Source organism: Elephas maximus, chromosome 6 (genome assembly GCF_024166365.1).
Source record: "Elephas maximus indicus isolate mEleMax1 chromosome 6, mEleMax1 primary haplotype, whole genome shotgun sequence".
Taxonomy (NCBI): domain Eukaryota; kingdom Metazoa; phylum Chordata; class Mammalia; order Proboscidea; family Elephantidae; genus Elephas; species Elephas maximus.
In genome coordinates this window covers 15388431-15409309 of record NC_064824.1, presented here as the reverse complement: position 1 = coordinate 15409309, position 20879 = coordinate 15388431, and the positions used below count along the sequence as shown (strand labels likewise).

General features: G+C 42.3%; 1 protein-coding gene across 2 annotated transcripts in view; it reads left to right on the top strand.

Annotated features, from left to right (window-relative positions):
- Positions 1 to 20879, top strand: part of WDR33 (WD repeat domain 33) — a 125075-nt gene that overhangs the window by 100994 nt on the left and 3202 nt on the right. For both annotated transcript variants that reach the window (XM_049889110.1, XM_049889109.1), the window contains 13 exons: positions 605 to 731; positions 1831 to 1985; positions 2083 to 2161; positions 2830 to 2940; positions 3521 to 3615; positions 4560 to 4646; positions 4869 to 5008; positions 5905 to 6057; positions 6654 to 7742; positions 11037 to 11145; positions 14277 to 14715; positions 19877 to 20040; positions 20151 to 20243. In XM_049889110.1, coding sequence (XP_049745067.1) covers positions 605 to 731; positions 1831 to 1985; positions 2083 to 2161; positions 2830 to 2940; positions 3521 to 3615; positions 4560 to 4646; positions 4869 to 5008; positions 5905 to 6057; positions 6654 to 7742; positions 11037 to 11145; positions 14277 to 14715; positions 19877 to 20040; positions 20151 to 20243 — 2841 coding nt within the window. The remainder of the gene's footprint in view (positions 1 to 604; positions 732 to 1830; positions 1986 to 2082; positions 2162 to 2829; positions 2941 to 3520; positions 3616 to 4559; positions 4647 to 4868; positions 5009 to 5904; positions 6058 to 6653; positions 7743 to 11036; positions 11146 to 14276; positions 14716 to 19876; positions 20041 to 20150; positions 20244 to 20879) is intronic.

Sequence of the window (20879 nt, the reverse complement as noted above, 5' to 3'; positions counted from 1 at the left end):
GGTTATAATCGCTCAGTAAGAGTGTCTTGTCATCTCATATGATTGTCATAACAAATGTGAACCCCATGGGTTAATTTTCTTATTCTTCATTTCAGAAAACAGGATCAGAAAGATGGAATACTTTTCCCATCCTCATACATAGAGAGTGTTGTTGTATAAAGCCTTAAGTTAGGACTTGTGATCCTTAAAGATCCACAAGGACTACCATAAGGACTACCACAAAGTGGAGGAACTAAAGTGCATGACATGAGTAGTGCCTGACCATCAGGATAACCCTAGAACGTGTGAAACGTTTCAGAAGTTTTGCGCATAGAGGCTTAGAAGTGCATCATCCAAAAAGCTTTGAGTGGCCTACCAGCAAGTGGGTAGGAAGATGAGCTTAGTACCAAGAGAAGAGGACTGGTTTCTGAGGGTCCAGCAGAAGGGGAGAGCCTGCCATATCCAAAAAACTTAAAGACCAAAGAGCCTCCTAAAAAGTTGAAGTTTACTGAGCACTAAGATCAAAACTTTTCAGAGGTTTCTCTACTTTGATTTAAATTAGAATGGAGTCCTGCTTTAAATACATATGACTGATTAGGTTTTTATCTTAACTTGTCTCTGACAGGGCATGGTGCTGATGTGAAATGTGTAGACTGGCATCCAACTAAAGGGTTAGTTGTTTCAGGAAGTAAAGATAGTCAACAGCCAATCAAGTTCTGGGATCCCAAGACTGGGCAGAGTCTTGCAACACTGTAAGTGATAGGAGCCCCCACCCCGTGCCCTAAGCGGAGGGGACCCTAGCAGCCCGTTTGTGTTCATTTTAGCTCTCTCTTTTGTCATGTATTCCTGAAAACCTAGTTTAGTTAACAGATGGACTTGGATCTCTAGACTTCTCATTAGTTAAATATGGTTTGTCTCTAAATTCCTAATGAATTTGTTCTGCCACATAATACCTAATTTAGTTCTCATGCCGGGGCGGGGTGAACTTGGAGGAGGTGACTAGATTATTACTAATTACTATTCTAGTTTACTGTCTCTCCTCATCAGAATACCATTTGGCAATGTATGGAATTGATGTGTGTCACTTAATAGATGCAGCCCAGCCCATCTCAGTCCATCTATTTGAAGAGAAGTTTTTCCTTCATTTTTGAATTAGCTCCCGTATTTTGTCTGAGGTGCTCACTTATGGTGCAGCCATGAAGTAAAATGTTCTCTTTGAACTATTTGTAAACATTCATAGCCCTATGAATAGGTTGTTAACTTTGTTTTTGAACAAAGCAACTGTATGCTGGTCCTTCTGTATGGGAGGTGAACCATGTCCAGAGTAAGCTGGTTGCATTGAGGCAGCCTTGTTGCACAACGCCAGGGACACACCCAGCCTAGAGCTCCCTGTGAACAGTGCCCCCTGGAGGTGTGTATTGGGTAGGCCTTGCGTAGCTGCCTTGCCTTTAGTTAAGATTACCATTAGACTATCCAAAGCCCATATTTAAACTTTATCTGAATGAGAGTACCTTCACTGAATTTTTTAAATCTAATGAGCTTTATTGAATGTTAATTTATGTGTTCAGGTGCTTCCTCTGTTTCACAGATAAAATTTTTTATCCATTTGAAGCTCTGCTTCTATTTAAACTAATTAATGAGAGCTATTAGGTGGTGGATATTATTTCTGTCATTGACCTATATCTTTCAAGTGTATTTTTAACTGGTCTATGTAACATTACATGCCTTACTACTTCTAGACCAAACCTCTTGCCATCTTGATCCATGTGCTTTTCAACAAAAATGACCATTATATTGATATATACTTGTTTTGAGTTCTGACAAATCATTTCCTTGGTGCTTTGTTTCTAGTCATGCCCATAAAAACACAGTAATGGAAGTGAAATTGAATCTCAACGGCAATTGGCTACTCACAGCGTCACGTGACCATCTCTGTAAACTTTTTGACATCCGAAACCTGAAAGAAGAGCTTCAGGTCTTCCGAGGTCATAAGAAAGAGGCCACAGGTGAGGGGCTGTGATGTGCTTCTCATCCTGCTGATTATTACCTGTGGCATTCTCGGATCCTAATGGTTTTGTCTCTCACCATGTTTTTGGTTTACAGCTGTGGCCTGGCATCCTGTTCATGAAGGACTTTTTGCCAGTGGAGGGTCCGATGGTTCTTTGTTATTCTGGCACGTTGGGTATGTAACGTTTGTTATGTGAAGAAGTAGTATGTTTTATAAAGAGATCACCTGAATGTGTAAAAACAGGATAAAGTTTTGTACCTTTCCTGAGTGTTCATATATCCTGTATTGGAGACTACCAGCAGTTTTCAATTCTGTAAATCCAGCTTGGAGTGGACAGCTAGCACCTCTATTTTTGGATGTGGAAGTCATTGAGGGAAAGTAATAAAATAGATTTGCTACTTTCTTGTTGGAGTCCCTGGGTGGTGGTACAGTTACGCACTAAACTACTAGCTGAAAGGTTGGCAGTTCGAACTCACCCAGAGGTGCCTTAGAAGACAGGCCTGGCAATTTGCTTCCAAAAGGTCACAGCTTTGAAAACCCTATGGAGCAGTTCTGTGCACACATGGGGTCGCCCTGAGTCAGAATTGACTCGACAGCAACTAACAACAAATTTCTAGTTAGAGAAATTATTCTTGAGGCATTTCTCTCTCTTTGAATTCAAAGTGCTCTTTGAGTAAAAGAATGCAACAAACCATTACCCGTAAAACTTGTGCAGTTGACCAGGTTCAAAATAATAGGTTTTAATTAGCTTCATGTTTTTTTTTTTTAAGGTTAAAAGAAAATGTCTTTTTTTTTTTTTTAGTAACTTGTATCAAAAAGACTTTTCTGTGGTGCTTTTGCAGGGTGGAGAAGGAAGTAGGTGGAATGGAGATGGCCCATGAAGGAATGATCTGGAGTCTGGCGTGGCATCCTCTTGGACATATTCTCTGCTCAGGCTCAAATGACCACACTAGGTAAGTTTTACGTTGGAAATCACAAGGAATTACTGTACTCATGGAGCCGCAGGAAATAAATACTGTGTATGCCTGTTTTATTGATTGATGTATTAATCAACATTCCAACTTCTTCTTAAAGATATTTGTAGTGGTTTATGAATACACACACAACAATAAGGAGATTGCATGTGGAATATGACTTTGGTTACCTGAATTTTGTTGTGCCTTCTGATTTAAAAAAAAATCTTCTCCACATTTTAAATTTTTAGAAGACTAGCATTATAAAAATGTGTTGGATTTACCAAGAGTCTTTACCATCCATTACCATTGCATCAATTCCGACTCATCGTGACCCTACGGGACAGAGTAGAACTGCCCCGTAGGGTTTCCAAGGCTGTAAATCTTTACAGAAGCAGACTGCCACATATTTCTCCCATTGAGTGGCTGGTGGGTTCGAATCCCCGACCTTTTAGTTAGCAGCTGAGTGCTTTAACCACTGTGCTACCACGGCTCCTACTGAGAGCCTGCTTAGCCCATAATAAGTGATCAGAGAGACACTGAAATCATGGTTTCCCCCCCTTTATTTTTATTTTGTCAGCAAATTTTGGACCCGAAATCGACCGGGTGATAAAATGCGAGATCGATATAATTTAAATCTACTACCTGGAATGTCTGAAGATGGTGTAGAATATGGTGAGGCTTTTGTATATTATCCTTCTTTGAAATCCTGTTATAAAAGTGTTAGGTATTGGGAAAACCACATAAAACTCACTTTAGTTTTATAATTTATTGATTTATGAATCAGCAACAATTTTTTTCAGTTTTATAACATATTAATTAAAAAAAAAAATACTGTGTTTTCGGTGAAGGTTTGCACAGCAGTTTAGGACCCCGTTCAACAGTTTCTACACAGATTGTTCAGTGATAATGGTTACATTCTTCACAGTGCATAAACATTCTCATTATTTCTGTTCTTGTTCTGTTTCCATTAATCTAGTTTCCCTGCCCCTTTACATGCTCATCTTTGTTTTAAAGTAATTGTTGACCATTTGGTTTTCATATTGGTGATTTTTTAATGAGCATGCTACTTACAGGTGATATTCATTATTTTTTGAGCCTATCTGTTATTTAGCTACAACATAACCTTGGGTTAGTTTTGGTTCAAGATTTGAAGAGTATCTCAGGGCAGTAGTCTTGGGAATCTTCCAGTCTGAAATGGTCCAGTAGGCCTGGGTTTTTTGCTTTGTTTTGTTTTTAGGAATTTGAGATTCTCTTTCACATTTATCTCCCAGTCTTATCAGGGTCCATCTGCTGTGGTCCTGATTAGAAAGGTCGGTAGTGATAGCTGGACACCGTCTAGTTCTTCTGGTCTCAGGATAGATGAGGCTGTGATTCGTGTAGGCTATTTGTCCTATAGACTAAGTATCTTCTTTTTTTTTTTTTTTTGCTCCGGACAAGTAGAGACCAATAGTTGTATTTTAGTTGGACGCTCATAAGCTTTAAGACCCCAGACACTGCTCATCAAACTAGGATGTAGAACATAACTTTTATTATGCCAATTGTCCAAGATGTTAAAATATTAATTTTATTGGGCCACTGCTTTTATGAAATCTTTATTGATATATTACTATTTGTAGATGACCTTGAACCTAATAGCCTGGCAGTAATTCCAGGGATGGGAATACCGGAACAACTAAAATTAGCCATGGAACAAGAGCAGATGGGTAAGAGAACTTGTACCAATACATTTATTTTTATATAAATTTTATAGACCTATTTCTTATTTTTATGATATCAAATTATGTTTAAAGTGCCAAAATGACTTATGTTGAGAAATGTTGATGACGGTTATGTACATCGTATAATATTTAGAGTCTCTTCTTCCAAAAATATGTTCATCGGTTTATTTCATTTCCTTACCTAACTATTTGTCTTTATGGTTGTAGGGAAAGATGAGTCAAATGAAATTGAAATGACAATTCCGGGTTTAGATTGGGGAATGGAGGAAGTGATGCAAAAGGATCAAAAAAAAGTACCTCAGAAGAAAGTTCCATATGCAAAACCTATTCCTGCTCAGTTCCAGCAAGTAAGTAACTAAAAGTCACATCGTCTCACGCGTGTTCGTGCTTGGGCGTCTGCCTGAAGTTCAGGAGTATTTCTTATGGATCATTTCATCTGTTAGAGGTGTTCTGTACTGTAGGCCCTTTTTGGAGCACTATCCACGTAATCCATGCATCTTAGATGTAGCTTCCATCTGCTATTTTGCAATTAGTGCTAACTTATCAGGAATCTGCTCTGTCTTCTGTCCTCACCTGCTCATTATCACTCAGGCTCTCAGAGGAAGGAAAATAAAGAGGTATGGAGCAGACAGAGTATGATGGCTCTCCTACATTGCACGTCTGTCTTCTCCTGTCATTGTCCCTTCAACGCGAAGTGCATATGCCCTTTTAAAGAGCCAGGCAAGCTTTGTACTCTTAATAATATGCAAGATTTTGCAGCTGTTATTAAGTTACTAATTTCTACATGGTAATGTGACTGTCTAATTCCACTCCCATGTCACTTCAAGAATTAGCATTATAAATAAAGACCGTATGCAAGGTGAATTAACTTGTGTTCAACTTATTTGAATGAGTAGGTGACTGTAGAATATAATGATGGAATGATATAGGCATAGTAGCTGATGTATAGATGGTATAAATATAATATTAGCATGCCATTCTATCTTTATAATTTATGCACCTGTGCCATGTTTTAAGGAGCTGTGGTAGCATAGTGGTTAAGCGCTTGGCTGCTGACCGAAACGTTGGCAGTTTGAACCCACCAGCTGCTCCATGGGAGAAAGATGTGGCAGCCTGCTTCTGTAAAGATAACAGCCTTGAAAACCTGTGGAGCAGTTCTGCTCTGCCTAGCAGGGTCGCCATGAGTCAGAATCGACTCGATGGCAACGGAATGCTATGTTTTCACATTCTCTTCTTTCCCAAGGCTTGGATGCAAAATAAAGTTCCAATTCCTGCTCCAAATGAGGTGCTAAATGACAGAAAAGAGGACATTAAATTGGAAGAGAAGAAAAAAACACAAGCAGAAATCGAGCAAGAAATGGCCACACTGCAGTATACTAACCCACAACTCCTAGAGGTGTGTAAAGCTATTTAGGGGGATTGAAGATTAAGACGGTATGTTTTTAATTAATATGCTGTTAAAGAGAAGTGAAAGGACTGTCAGTTGGGCCTGGTGAGCGCCAGTGTTTCCTACTGCTCTGTTAAGCTGTTTTCTAAGAGAACTAGTGGGGCAGTGAGTAGACCAAAGTTCAGTATACTTTTTTTAGTAGGAAACCAACATAGGTTTAATTTAGATTCACTTACTTATCCAAAGATAAAAGAATTTTTTTTTTTTTCTGTTAGCTCATACAGTAGGTGGTTCTTATTTTTCCCACTTTTGGAAACTGCCAAGAATGGTAAAATTCTGGAGTCACTTTCTTGCTGGTAAATCATTGAGCTTTTCCTGATCAAAATGGATGTAAATAACCTGACTGCTGTCTCCCAGCATCTCAGTGCTTATGAAGTTGTGAAGGCCCTCAGGGTGTTCGAATGTCATATGGACTCTAGTTATTGTTGAGGCATTAAGAGGATGTTTGTTTTGAGACTCCCCCAACGAAGTAAGTGATATAGTATCTCCAAGATCTCTGGCTTATTTATTCAGTATGTTTTTTTTTTCTTCTTCTTCTTTTCCAGCAACTTAAAATTGAAAGACTTGCACAGAAACAGGCTGAGCAAATTCAGCCTCCTCCCTCATCTGGCACCCCTCTTCTCGGACCCCAGCCATTTCCAGGACAAGGTCCAATGTCTCAAATTCCTCAAGGTTTTCAACAGCCCCATCCATCTCAGCAGATGCCAATGAACATGGCTCAGATGGGGCCACCAGGCCCACAGGGACAGTTTAGACCCCCTGGACCGCAGGGACAAATGGGACCACAAGGCCCTCCACTGCATCAGGGAGGTGGGGGGCCCCAAGGATTCATGGGACCACAAGGGCCTCAGGGCCCACCCCAGGGATTGCCCAGGCCTCAGGACATGCATGGGCCCCAAGGAATGCAAAGACATCCTGGACCTCATGGCCCTTTGGGACCTCAAGGGCCACCTGGACCACAGGGTAGTTCTGGTCCACAAGGTCATATGGGTCCTCAGGGCCCACCTGGCTCACAGGGTCATATAGGCCCCCAGGGCCCACCTGGTTCCCAGGGTCATTTGGGCCCTCAGGGACCACCTGGTCCTCAAGGTATGCAGGGACCACCTGGTCCCAGAGGGATGCAAGGACCTCCTCATCCTCATGGGATACAAGGTGGACCAGGGTCTCAAGGGATCCAGGGTCCTGTGTCTCAGGGACCTCTGATGGGATTGAATCCAAGAGGAATGCAGGGACCTCCAGGCCCCCGAGAGAATCAGGGTCCTGCTCCCCAAGGGATGATGATGGGCCACCCGCCTCAAGAGATGAGAGGACCTCACCCTCCAAGCGGACTGCTGGGACATGGCCCTCAGGAGATGAGAGGTCCCCAGGAGATGCGAGGCATGCAGGGGCCTCCACCCCAAGGATCAATGCTGGGCCCTCCCCAGGAATTGCGGGGGCCTCCTGGCTCACAAGGTCAGCAGGGGCCGCCCCAGGGCTCCTTGGGGCCTCCACCCCAGGGGGGCATGCAAGGGCCCCCTGGACCTCAGGGACAGCAGAACCCGACAAGAGGGCCACATCCACCTCAAGGGCCAATACCATTCCAGCAGCAGAAAACAGCTCTGCTAGGTGATGGGCCCCGGGCCCCCTTCAATCAGGTATTATTTATTTCCAACTTGTAGGCATTAGCACATTGGGAAAATAAACTCCAGGGACACTTCTAAGTGTTGTGGAAAGTAGTCACAACTGGGTATAAATGTTTCTTAAGCAGTGATGAAGAAGGAAATCCTAAGAATGATGTTGTTAGGTGCCCTTGAGTCTGTTCCAGCACATAGTGACCTTATGTATAACAGAACATTGCCTGGTCCTGAGCCATCTTCACATTGTTTGAGCTCATTGTTACAGCCACTGTGTCAGTCCATCTCCTGGAGGGTTTCCCCCTTTTTTTTTCACTGACCCTCTACTTTACCAAATATGATGTCCTTCTCCAGGAACTGGTCCTTCCTGCTAACGTGTCCAAAGCACATGAGACAAAGTCTTGCCATCCTTGCTTTGTTGGTTCTCCTGGCAATCCATGGTATATTCAATACTCTTCGCCAGCACCATAATTCAGAGGCAGCAGTTCTTGGTCTTCCTTATTCACTGTCCAGCTTTCGTATGCACATGAGGACATTGAAAATGTCATGGCTTGGGTCAGGGTCCAGCTTTCGTATGCATGTGAGGTGATTGAAAATGTCATGGTTTGGGTCAGGTGCACCTTAGTTCTCAAAGTGACATCCTTGCTTTTTAACACTTTAAAGAGGTCTTGAAAATCATGGGATGATGAGTTAGGTTATGCCACCACTACCTATGAATCTTTATTTCTCACTGTTTTTTTTAAATAGGTGTTCTTCCAGAAAAAAAAATATATACTCTCAATTAAATGTAATTTATAATTGTCACAGTGCTCCAGAAAAGCTTTGGTGCTGAGGAGGAAGCATGTTACCTTGTGAGCAGCTTTGTGGCTGGCAAGCCCTTTACTTTGTAACACGATGTTCCATGGGCCTGGCAGAAACAGAACTGGCCACCCTAGGACATGCTTGCCAGCTCTGCCTTTTAAGACAGGAGGGGCTGTTTAACTCGTGAATATATTGGAGACTAGGTACCTCACCATCTTCATTTCAGTGAATGGTTTCACAGACCACTGATTCTCTAGAAACAGTGACCCTGCAGATAAAATTTTGTCCAAGTTGTCCAGCTCATATATACACATATTTGCAAGAGAGAGTATTTATGTGAAAATTGGCCTGGCCCTTTTTTGAGGAATTTCTTTTTGTCAGCCATGTTTTGTTACCCATTTGCTGAGTTTGTGCTCGAGAGATGTTGTTGAGGAAAGACCAGGTGCTTGGGGTGAATTACAAAAAGAAAACGTCAGCATGAATGGATTTAACACTCCTTGGCTATGTGGTTTTATGGTTCCCTGAAGTTCTTAAAAAAAAAAAAAAATTTTTTTTTTTTTTTGCAATTATTTGGGTGAACAACTGGGTTTGTGTCAATTATGGAACAAAAGCGAGCAAGTGAACTAATAATACTGACTGCCTCGGTCCTCACTTAGAGGCAATGGATGTACTTGGAAGATGACACACCTCAGATACTGCATGTCAAAAACACAATGTGTTTTTGCTTTCTCAGATGCACTGAGAATCTGTAAAGACGACTATTTAATGGACTAAAATAACTAGTTAAGTAAAGTATATGTTATTCTCCAGTAAATCTTCCAGGACTTAAAAATGTCATAGCAGTAAAGAATCTGATGGCATTTGAGTTTTTTCCCATATTTTGTTATTAAACTCATTCTAAATTCTGGAAAGTGCCTTTAGGTTTACCATCCTAAATTATCCTGAAACTAGAAGTATTGTATATTTTATTAATTAGTGTGTATGTGTTTGTATTTTTATTTACTGTAAGTTGTTTTTAAGCTATTTTACTAACCTTACAGTAGTGAATTAACATTTTAGAGAATAAAAAAGTGATGAATTTTAGCTACCACATTATGAATGAAATTATAGACATGTCAGATACAGAGGACAGGCCTGAGTTTCTGGGATAATTCGATATACGTTTTTATTGTGCCATGTAGTAAAAGATTTTATGCATGAAAAGTTTAATGATCCTAAAAAATTAATTATAGAAATATCGGTAGAATATTTGAAAGTTTGATACATGAGAAGGTTTTTCACATCTCAAAAGTTGCCTGCTGGAAATTTTTTCTCATGTCTTTCTTATATGCTGAAATCTGACTTTCTTCACTTTGGCCACGCTGGTTGTTTAAACCAAAATTTTGACCAGTAGAGTTGCTTTCAAGTGTTAAAGTAGCAGCATGAAGCATGTTGATGAGAGTAGCCCTTGGCAACAAAATAGAATAGAATAGAATGCCTGGTGTTGAGTTAATAATGGCTAGTGCTGTGCTTCCCATCAGGGCTGCTCTCCCTTGTAGCTCACTGGGGAAATGAAAGCAGTTTCACTGTACGTAAAGTCTGGATATTGTTGAAATTGAATTATTCTTACAGTCACAAGTGTATTTTTTTGAATGAGGGAATGAATATATATTTGTCTAGAGGCATTTTTCAGAATTTAGGGTGAGTTTAATAATTTATAAATATACAGTAAGTTTATTATATATATATATATATTTGTCAAGAGTCTTGATCCAAGGACAGAGGGGAATAAGAATTCAGACATGGCTAGATAAAAATACAGATTATTAGGCTTAGGGGCAAGTTAGGGTCCCAGAGCAATGAAATTCAGAAAATGAAAGCAGCAAGTTTATACCGGACAAGAAGCTACAAGAACCTAATGAATCCAACAAGATCTGAGGTGACATAACTGGAAGTAGGACAGTTCAGACAGAGAAAATTAGGAAGCAGAGATAAAAAGGAAGTGAAAGGAGCCACCCAACATGAGTATCTTGCTCATTAAGACATCCTTTCTTCCCCTTCCTTGTGCCCTCCTTTTCAGCATCTTGCCCCAGCCTATTAAGAGGATTGGTTACTTTGGCTAACGAGGAGTTGTGGATGTGACAGGAGATTTTACCTGTCCTGGCTGGTTTCTGGGTCTTCACTTATGCCAGAGATTCTTCCTGTTTGCAGTGTCAGAACAGTCTTACTGTGTTATTACGACTTGCGATTTTAGATTGAAGTTCTTACTAGGCATTACAAGGGAAAGATCTAGATTTCAATAAAACGTGTCATCAGGTTTAACATAAAAATGTTTCCTTTCATTATGGCAGGAGAAGTATTTCCTTCCCCCCAGTTTAAGGACAATTTTGCTATAATGTTACTAGCTAAATATTTCCTGCTAGAAGCTTTGGGGAGACCTAGTGTTTTTGTTTTGTCACAGTGTTAATAAAATTGCTATCATGAAGCACAGTCCTGTGATTTCACGACACCCATGCTTTACAAACGTCTTTTCAGGAAGGACAGAACGCAGGCCCCCCACCCCTGATACCAGGCCTAGGGCAGCAGGGAGCACAAGGTCGCATCCCCCCTCTTAATCCTGGACAAGGACCTGGCCCTAATAAAGGTAAATATCTGTTCGGCTGGATAAGAGATTGTGTTTTACCACCTTTGTGGAAAATTAAAAATTAATAATTTTATTGGTAAGTAATTAATAGAATGGTCATTTGAACCTCTAGGGAAAATAAGAAAACAGTCATTTCACGTAATAGCTAAGTCTTAACGTTTTTATAGCTTTAGTTAGCCAGAAATGCTGGCAAGAGGACATTGGCTCCTCACTGAGAGTTAAGTGGTGAAACCACCTGGACAGTCAGTAGCGGTGGTACCTGTGCCTCAGGCCTTACCCGTCCATCCTAAATAGTGGAATTGTTTCCGTTTAAACCTTTTAATGGAATTTTCAGGGTTTAACTGTGTTTTTAATATCGCCCCTTCTCCCCTCCAAATTGTGTCATATGTTGGTTGAATACTTTAGCTGCATCATTTGAAAAGAAGAAAACAACTTACCTATATGTCATGCTTCAGGTAGTAGAAACGATGAAAAGCAAAGAGATGAGAATTTTCAGTTAATCCCAAGGCTTGAAAGAGTGTAAAAGCACAGGGAGCCAGAGTCACTTGTTGCTCTGATGTGTCAGGCTCTCATACACGCATACCCACACACAGATGTGTAGCTGGAGTGATGTTTTATGGACTGTGTGGGAATGTGGATGGGGGGAAGGCAGGAAATAGTCAACACTCTGAGAGGAGTGACACAAATCAGTTACTCTGTAGATTGCGCTTCAGAGGATTTCACCCTTCACATTTTTAATTGGTTAAGCCCACCGCATCTGATGGTACATGTTAGGTTTATGAAATTAAGAAAAGTTCTTGTCAGCATTTATACCCTAGGACTTTGGGAACGTGAAGCTCAGAGCTGAATTTTTATGTGTTAATAGAGGAGGGAAAGGGATTAAGAGAATGTTCATATTAGTCCCATGGTATGGGAGAGGTAGCAAGGATACACAGAAGGAAGGTGGCCAACAGGAACAAAGAGAGGGAAAGTGTCAAGAGGCAATCTTTGAAATGTTGGGGCCCTAAGAAAAACAGAATCTTTTACCCTCAAGGTGCAGCCATCCGCGAACTGAGAGTCTGTCTCTGTTCTTCTCCCCCACCCTGTGTCTGTCTCCACCTCCTTCCCTCTCTCCTTGTTCCTCCCCTTTTCTCCTTACCCCTCTCTCTCCATCTTTCTCTCTCTCCTTCCTTTTCTCCTCCCAGGGACCAAAGGGAGAAGGGAGAGCCGAGAAAATGGCCCTGCCATCCTCCCTCCTGGATTAAAATGCCACTGCCCCCATCACTAGGGGCCACATCCCTTCTAACTTGTAGTGGTGGGGTTCTTTCCCTGGAGGAGCAGGGTACTTTTAAACAGATAGAGGTCATAGGAGGTAAGTGGACTGTGTTGAGCCCCCTCAGGTCAAAGGTCTGCTCTGTCTGAGGTCACACCAAGTTCTCTGCAATTGAAGGCAGAGAAGGAACCATTAGCTTCAAAGCAGTAGGGGCCTGTCTATGGAGATGGATCTAGAATATTTGCAAACTGATTGAAGAGGCAACTTAGAAGGTGCTTTCCTCAGAATGGAGAGGACTGGTTACTGGAGTAAGGCAAGGGAGCAGAAGGGACAGGAAGAGCTTCAGAGGAGAGAGACTTCCTCTAGTGGTGTATTTCTGTACTGAGATCTCCAGGCTTTTTCTTATCTATCGGTAAGGAGAGATTGAAGTGGCCAAGAGAAATGCACACACAACCAAGGGTGGAAGGATGATAGGAGGGTAAGAATCATGGCTGTCTGTGATATAGGAAAGGGGTTTTGACTTTACTGCCAGGGAAAAACAGTAAAAGGCATGAGCTGAGGAACTACAGAAATCATGTTTAAAATTCTTAGTTTTTTTTTTTTTTTTTTAAGAAAAGGGAGTATCCCTTTGTTACCTACTTTTAAAAGATGTTTGATTTAAATTGAATATTGACAGAAAATGAGTATACATTTACAATAGTTATAATTGTTCTGTAGCCAGGAAAAAATCTCTTTGAAGCTAGTATGTAAACTAAGTTAATCATTTTTAATCAGTACTTTTATAAATTATATATGTTGAAATATGTTTAGAAAATTTTAACGGGTTTCTAACCTTTCCCAAAGTCAACTCTTCAGACAAAGATCAGACTGGACTATAAGACGTAAAATGATACTGGTGAGGAGTGTGCTTCTTAGCTCAAGTAGACACATGAGACTTAAATGGGCAGCACCTGTCTGGAGGCGAGATGAGAAGGCAGAGGAGGACAGGAGCTGGTTGAATGGACACGGGAAATAGAGAATGGAGAGGAGGAACGTGCTGTCACATTGTAGGGAGAGCAACTACGGTCACATAACAATGTGTGTATACAATTTTGTATGAGAAATGAACTTTTGCTTAAAGCACAATTTAAAAAATTTTTTTATTGGGTTTCCAACATTGTCTGCAAAAAACAGCAGTAATAATGTAGATGAGAAATATACACAGAAAGGGGCAAGGAAAAGTGTCAGGGAGACCCTGAGATGGAAGGCTCAAGGCTGTTTGGTCACCAGGCAGTGAATGAGAAGATCGTGGTTCCATATATCTTACAGAGAGATTTGTCATTTTTCCTTGTTACAGTTAAATGAGTTAAGAAAGTAAATTAATGAAATAAAGTTGGATGAGTTAGGTGCTAAAGGAGCAACACTGCTGGGTGCCCTGGTAGATGGGCTCTGCAGGCCTCTCTATGTGCAGAGGTGATGCCTGGTGCTTGGCTTCCTGGCCTGCAGCTCTCATTTTCTGCTGCCTCTTCCCTGGGGTGTGGAGTAGGGGCAAGGAAGGCCTCATTCTATGCCCATGAGGCTTTCTGCTGTTTTCTAAATTAATCACCACAGCAGCCAGACTAGAACGTGGGCGTTACTGTTTGCATCTGAAAACAGTACTGATAGAACTAGGTCAAGCTACTTAGCTAGTGTTGATGGAGTTGAAGTCAGCACCCAAAGCCTGTGTTTTTCCCGCTACATGAATCCCCAGGGACATTTGTCTTCTATGTGTGCTAACAGAACCAAGGAGGGAAACATTTTAAATAAAATAATGCATTTTGAAGCTATAGATACTGCAGATCAGACCTGTGTGGGCAGGTCTGATGGAAGACATAGTAAAAGTCAGCTCTGTTTCCTTTAGGTGACTCCCGCGGCCCTCCGAACCATCACATGGGCCCCATGGCAGAGAGGCGGCATGACCAGAGCAGTGGCCCTGACCATGGTCCGGAGAGGGGGCCTTTCCGGGGCGGCCAGGACTGCAGGGGCCCCCCAGACAGGCGTGGCCCTCACCCTGAGTTCCCTGATGACTTCAGCAGACCAGATGACTTCCACCCTGACAAACGCTTTGGCCACCGGTTACGTGAATTTGAGGGGCGAGGAGGACCTTTACCACAAGAAGAGAAATGGAGGCGAGGGGGTCCCGGACCTCCCTTTCCTCCTGATCACAGGGACTTCAGCGAAGGAGATGGTCGGGGTGCCACTCGAGTACCCCCAGGGGCATGGGAAGGCCGCCGACCGGGAGATGAAAGATTCCCCCGTGATCCTGAGGACCCGCGTTTTCGAGGGCGCAGAGAAGAAAGGTGGGACGGGTACTTTCTGGATCCATTTCCTCTTCTTTGGAGTGTATTTGTCTTATGCACAGCCTCCTTCCCTTTCACCAGGGAGAGAGAGTACTGCATTGATCACTAGCCCTGTTCTCTCTAGCTTTAGCACTTTTTAAAAAAAAATTGCACTTTTTAACCTTTATGGTTTTTTTTTTTTCCTTTTCATTTTAGGAGTCTTTTTCTTTTTGCTTATGTTTTGATTAGGATGATGAAATATGAGACAGATACCTAGATTGGAGACAAAGGAATTATTGAACAAAGTTTTTTGCATAATTATGTAAAGATCTTAACAAAGAGAAATCAAACTGAAAGATAATCTGCAGTCCTGAAGAAATAAATGAGGTCAAAATCAAGTTTGAACTCTCTCAGCTTGCTTGGGGTAAAAAAAAGGGAATAACCAGTGATGAGAATTGAGTGTTTACTGTGTGCCAGGTGCTGCAACCTCATTTAATTCCTAGACTAATTTGTGAGATAGTTTTTACTGCCGGCATTTTACAGGTGAGGGATCGAGCTGAGAATCTGAGCAGCTTCACGGTGCACTGAGTGCCGTGTTGCTGAACGTTCCTGCCTCTGCTGCAGATTTAGCCACCCGTTCCCTGTCCCTTCCCATCACTTTTCTCACTGCTGCCGCTGCTGGGCGATGGGGCTGAGGTGGCAGCCCCTGTGCTCAGCGCTCAGGAGAGGAAATGGAAAAGAAGACTGATGTCCAGGAAGGGGAACAGCAGGGCCTGAGGAAGGCAGCTGTCAGAGGAGACTGTTTTGTGAAAACATTAAAGGCTTCCCAGTTTTCTTCAGGGCCTCTCTTGACGACACCCAGTCTCTCTCTGAAATGGATTTTTATGTCTGCAGGAGCCTCATTTTCAGTGGCTTTGGCATCAGCATCGCCTTCCCGTCCCATCTCAGTTTCTACCTGTACAATTCAGTGACATCGATTACTAAGGTGTACATGTAGAAACTCCAAGTTGTGCACCCATTCTCACTACCCTTTTCTAAATCATCTCACCACCATTAACGTAAACTCAGTGCCCCCTAAGCAACGGCTCTCCCTTGCCCTGTCTCTCCCACCCTGGTAACCACTAATTAGCTTTGGTTTCCACATATTTGTTTATTTCATATAAATGAGATCATACAGTATTTGTCCTTTTGCAGCTGATTTATTTCATTCAGCATGATGTTTTCAAAGTTAATCCATGTCGTAGCATGCATCCATTTCTTTTTTTGGCTTCAAGCCTTCATTTGTTTTTATGGCTGGGTAGTATTCCATTGTATGTATGCACCACATTTTGTTTATCCATTCATCTGTCGATGGACATTTAGGTTGTTTCTACCTTTTGGCTCTTGTGAAAAATGCTGTGATGAACACTGGTATACAGGTTTCTGTTTGTGTTCTTTCCTTCACTTCTTCTGGGTATATACCTAGGATTGGGATTTCTGGGCAGTCTGGTAGCTCTGTGTTCACCTTTTTGAGGAACGACCAGATTCTTTTCCACGGTGGCTGTACCATTTTATATCCCCATCAGCAGTGGATGAGGGTTCCAGTTTCTCCACATCCTCATCAACACTTGCATGTCTTGGTCATTGCCATTCTAATAGGGGTGAGATGGTTTCTCATCGTAGCTTTGATGTGCATCTGTCTAATGGCTAGTGACATGGAGTATCTTTTTATGTGGCTATTGGCCATGCAAATATCCTCTTTGGTGAGCTGTCCAAGTCCTTCACCCATTTTTTGACTGAGTTTTTTGTTGTTAAGATGTCGATGTTTATATTTTGAATATTAGACCTTTATTGGATATGTGGGCGGAAACCCTCGTGGTGTAGTGGCTAAGTGCTACAGCTGCTAACCAAAGGGTCGGCAGTTCAAATCTGCCAGGCGCTCCTTGGAAACTCTGTGGGGCAGTTCTACTCTGTCCTATAGTGTTGCTGTGAGTCAGAATTGACAGCACTGGGTTTGGTTTTTTTGGTATTGGATATATGGAGCCCTGGTGGCACAGTGGTTACGCATTTGGCTGCTAACCAAAAGATCAGTAGTTCAAATCCACCAGCTCCTAATTGGAAATCCTATGGGGCAGTTCTACTCTGTCCTGTAGGGTCGATGGCAACAGGTATTGAATATATGCTTCCCGAAAATTTTCTCCCAGTGTAGTTTGTCTTTTCACTTTGTTGATGAAGTTCTTTAATGGAGGAAAGTATTTAATTTTAATGAGGTCCTTTATTTTACCTTTTGTTGCTCGTGCTCTTGTCATATCTGATAACCCATCATTAAAAACGAGGCTCTGCAGTCTCACCCCTATATTTTCTTCTAAGAATTTTATGGTTTTAGTTTTCACATTTAGGTCCTTTATCCATTTTGAATTGGTTTTTGTGCATGGTGTGAGGCTTCGATTCTGATCCAGTCTTCTGCACGTGGAAATCCAATTGTCTAAGCACCGTTTATTGAAGTGACTTTTCCCCATTGAATGAATTTATTTATTGGCTTCTTGAATCTTGCAAAATTTGGACTTCCACTATGCTCAATTTGTGTTGTATTTCCTGTGTTAGTGGCAGACTTGCAGCCTAGGTGTGGCCACAGGAGAAAGCCATGCTGGCTCCTTGCTGTTGTTCAGTGTGCCAGCTGTGCCCCCGTTTCCGGGTTCTTGAGCTCTCCTCCTGTCACAGCCAGCTTCTTTGTCCTGCTTTAATTTTCTTCATAGCACTTAGCCCTGCTTGACACTGAGTAGAATATTTATATATTTATTGCCTGTATCTCCTGCAAAAAGGTAAATGTCATGAGGGCAAGGGCTTTGCTTCTTTATCACTATGTCCTTCAGACTGAGAGCAAGACTGTCTGTTGAATAAATGCATCGTGTTAAGTGTAGAGGGGTATTAATTAGGCTAGGTTCATTAGAAGGCATTTCCTAATTAGGGCAAACTAGATTCTCTGTATGTCTTTGTAATTAGGACCAACATCTAATGGATATCTTGTGGGTAGTCATACAGGAAGAGCCCTAGAGTGCTTTGGGTCCTTCCTTGAGCCTGTCTGGGGACACTCTTCATGCCCCCATCTCCTCCTCTGCCGGGCTAAGACCACTGTCACTGCAAGTTGTTACTTCAGCTGGTGTCCTGGACATAACCACTTGGCTTGCAGGCAGCGTGATTCTCAGAACCAAAAGGGTTATTAAAAAGATAGGTCAAGTGGAAAAGGAAAAGGCCCTTTTTACAGTAAAATGCCAAGTAAGAAACATAGGAGGAGTGACAGAAAATCACCTTGGTTGTAAGTAATCAATGTGACAATTGATTCAGGCAAGGGTCATCAGTGGGTGCTGAAACCACGGACCAAAAGCTTGTGGGGAAACAGGCTGCTGTCAGGATGCCAGAGTATCACCCCACAGATCACTTACTAACTGCAAAGGGAAAATGGACCTCTGAAATGGTGAATCTAGCCGCAGCATCACCTTTACGTCACTGACAGTAAGACAAACCAGCATCACTGAGGCACTTGCCTCCCCTCAGCAGTATTCTTCTCACAAATGTTTTACCTGAGGAAACAGTTGGAGACATTCAAATTGTGGGATGTTCTATAAAGCAGCTGGCTGGACCCTTTAAAAATATCAAGGCCATGAGAGACAAAATACAGGACAGGGACTGTTCTAGATTAGAGTCTAAAGAGACATAGAAACCCTGGTGTCACAGTGTTTAAGAGCTACAGCTGCTAGCCAGAAGGTCGGCAGTTCGAATCCACCAGGCACTCCTTGGAAACCCAATGGGGCAGTTCTCTTCTGTCCTGTAGGGTCGCTATGTGTGAATCAACTCGACGGCAATGGGTTTGTTTTGGTTTTTTGGTAAAAAGACGTGACCACTGAGTATCAATATGTGATCCAATAGAGGACATTTTGGGGACAGTTGGGAAATTTGAATTGGGCTGTATATGAAATAAAGTTGTATATTCCGGAGAGTAATGGTATTGTGGTTATGTAGGAGAAAGCCCTTGTTTTTAGAAGAAACATTCTGAAGTACTTCGGGATGAAGCGTCATATTGTCTGCCACTGATTTTCAGATGGTTCAAAGTATGTATTTGTAAATAGATGAATAGAAGATAGAGCAAATGTGGCTAAAGGATAAGAATTGGCATATCTAAGTGAAGAATGTATGGGTGCTCATTGTGCTGTTCTTAGGTGTGAAGTTTTTAAAAATGTTGGGATAAAAAGTCAACTGACTGGAAACTCAAGAAAAAGTAGGAGGCCAGCCTGGGCCAGGGCAGGCCAGATGCAGGGCGACTCTTCCAGACTGGCCTGCCCCCTCACTACCTTCTGACCCTTGCCTGGTTTTCGTGGCTCCCTTGGTGTGCTTTTGCACTTTTCCCACCCTGCACACCATGTCCGCTGCCTCCCTCAAGCTCTGGCTGTGGCACTGATGCTACCATGTAGCCTCTCTCCTTCAGTAACACTTAATCAGCTTGGTTTCCCAGTTTCAGAATTTCTGACAGAAGGTAAAGTTGCCAACTAGCCTATGGATGGGCTGCCCGTAGCCACTGCCCACCCTGCTCCAGGCATTTGTGGAGTGGGGCCGTGGGGAAGCTCAGGGCCTCTTAGGCCTGCTTCTGAGTAAGGCCAGGGGGCTCGGATGGATGGCAGAGCAGGTGCCCCAAATGTGTCTGGTACTCTTGGCAGGAATGAATCAGTGTCTTCCTTTTTCCTGACTATATAAATACTCAGTACAAAAAAAAAATAGAGATATTAGTGAGGAGTGGTAAAGGGAGCTAGCAGTAAAGGGGAGTCTAACACAGGCTGAGCCCAGATCCCAACGAACACTGCTTGTGTGACCTTAAATAAGTGATTTGACGTCTCTGTGCTTCAGTTTTCTCATTGGTATAGCTAGTAGTACCAGCTACAACGGACGGTGGTGGCGGTGCTGGCATAATACAAGCGCTTTAGAAAGTGTTCCTCAAAGCCTAAGAAAATTAAGTTAATTTACCACATTCTGGTATGTTTGCTTCCTGTCTGTTTTTGCTTCTCATATTGGGATTGTAAAATTTATATTTTAGAAATACGTAATTTTATTTTGTATTTCTCCCATTTAACATTAAATCTTATTTTCTCATATTGATAAGCCTCTGGAAACCCAAGCATATTAGAGGAGTATGCCATTTTTTTCTTTAAAGCTTCAGAAGAGGAGCCCCCCCAAGACATGAAGGCCGTGCTCCCCCTAGAGGAAGAGATGGGTTTCCTGGTCCTGAAGAATTTGGTCCAGAAGAGAATTTTGATGCTTCTGATGAAGCAGCCCGAGGAAGAGATCTCAGGGGTCGAGGTCGGGGTACACCACGAGGTGAGAGTGCGTGGGGGACCCTGTCTGTGAAGGACAGGGGCAGCAGAGCTAGGTTGTTGTGAACATGCTGGGAACAGTCTGTGAGAGCAGTAGTGTTTGTTCCCCTGCAGGAGGAAGGAAGGGCTTACTTCCCACTCCTGATGAGTTCCCTCGCTTTGAAGGAGGACGGAAACCAGACTCCTGGGATGGAAATAGAGAGCCAGGTAAGGAAGGGGTGATTCCAGACCAGTAGTCCACGAAGTGTGGTCCAGGGACCCCCAGGGGGCCTGAGCCCCTTTCAGGGATCTGCACGGTTCTTTCTTTTCCAACTTGCATGTCCTTAGGAGGCTGGATTTTCTTCATACGCGTCACCCAAAGCGTTTTATCACCAGTAGATTGAATGTAGAAGCAGATAGGAGAGTCCAGCTTTCTTCTATTAAGCCAGACATTAAAGAGATTTGTTGAAATATAAAACAAGGCTATGGTTTTCCGTAATGGTTTTTTGTTTTAGAAAATCTAGTTAATGAATTAAAATTTTCTCCATTTTAATTGCTAATATGGTAAATATTAGTAGATACAGCTCTCATAAATGAAATCTTGTTGAGGTCCTCAATCATTTTTAAGGGTGCACAGATATCCTGAGAGTAAAATGAGATCTGGCTCTCCGGACTCTCCCCATACTGCCTTCTCCTGTTTTAGGAGGTATGTTAACTTCTACAGAAGAAAAGCCTTCTGAAAAAAACCCAGCCACGGGATACCTTATGGAGCAGTTCTACTCTGACACACATGGGGTCACCATTATTCAGAATTGACTCCACAGCAGCTAGCTTGGTTTGGTTAATTTCTAATCTTGAACTTTT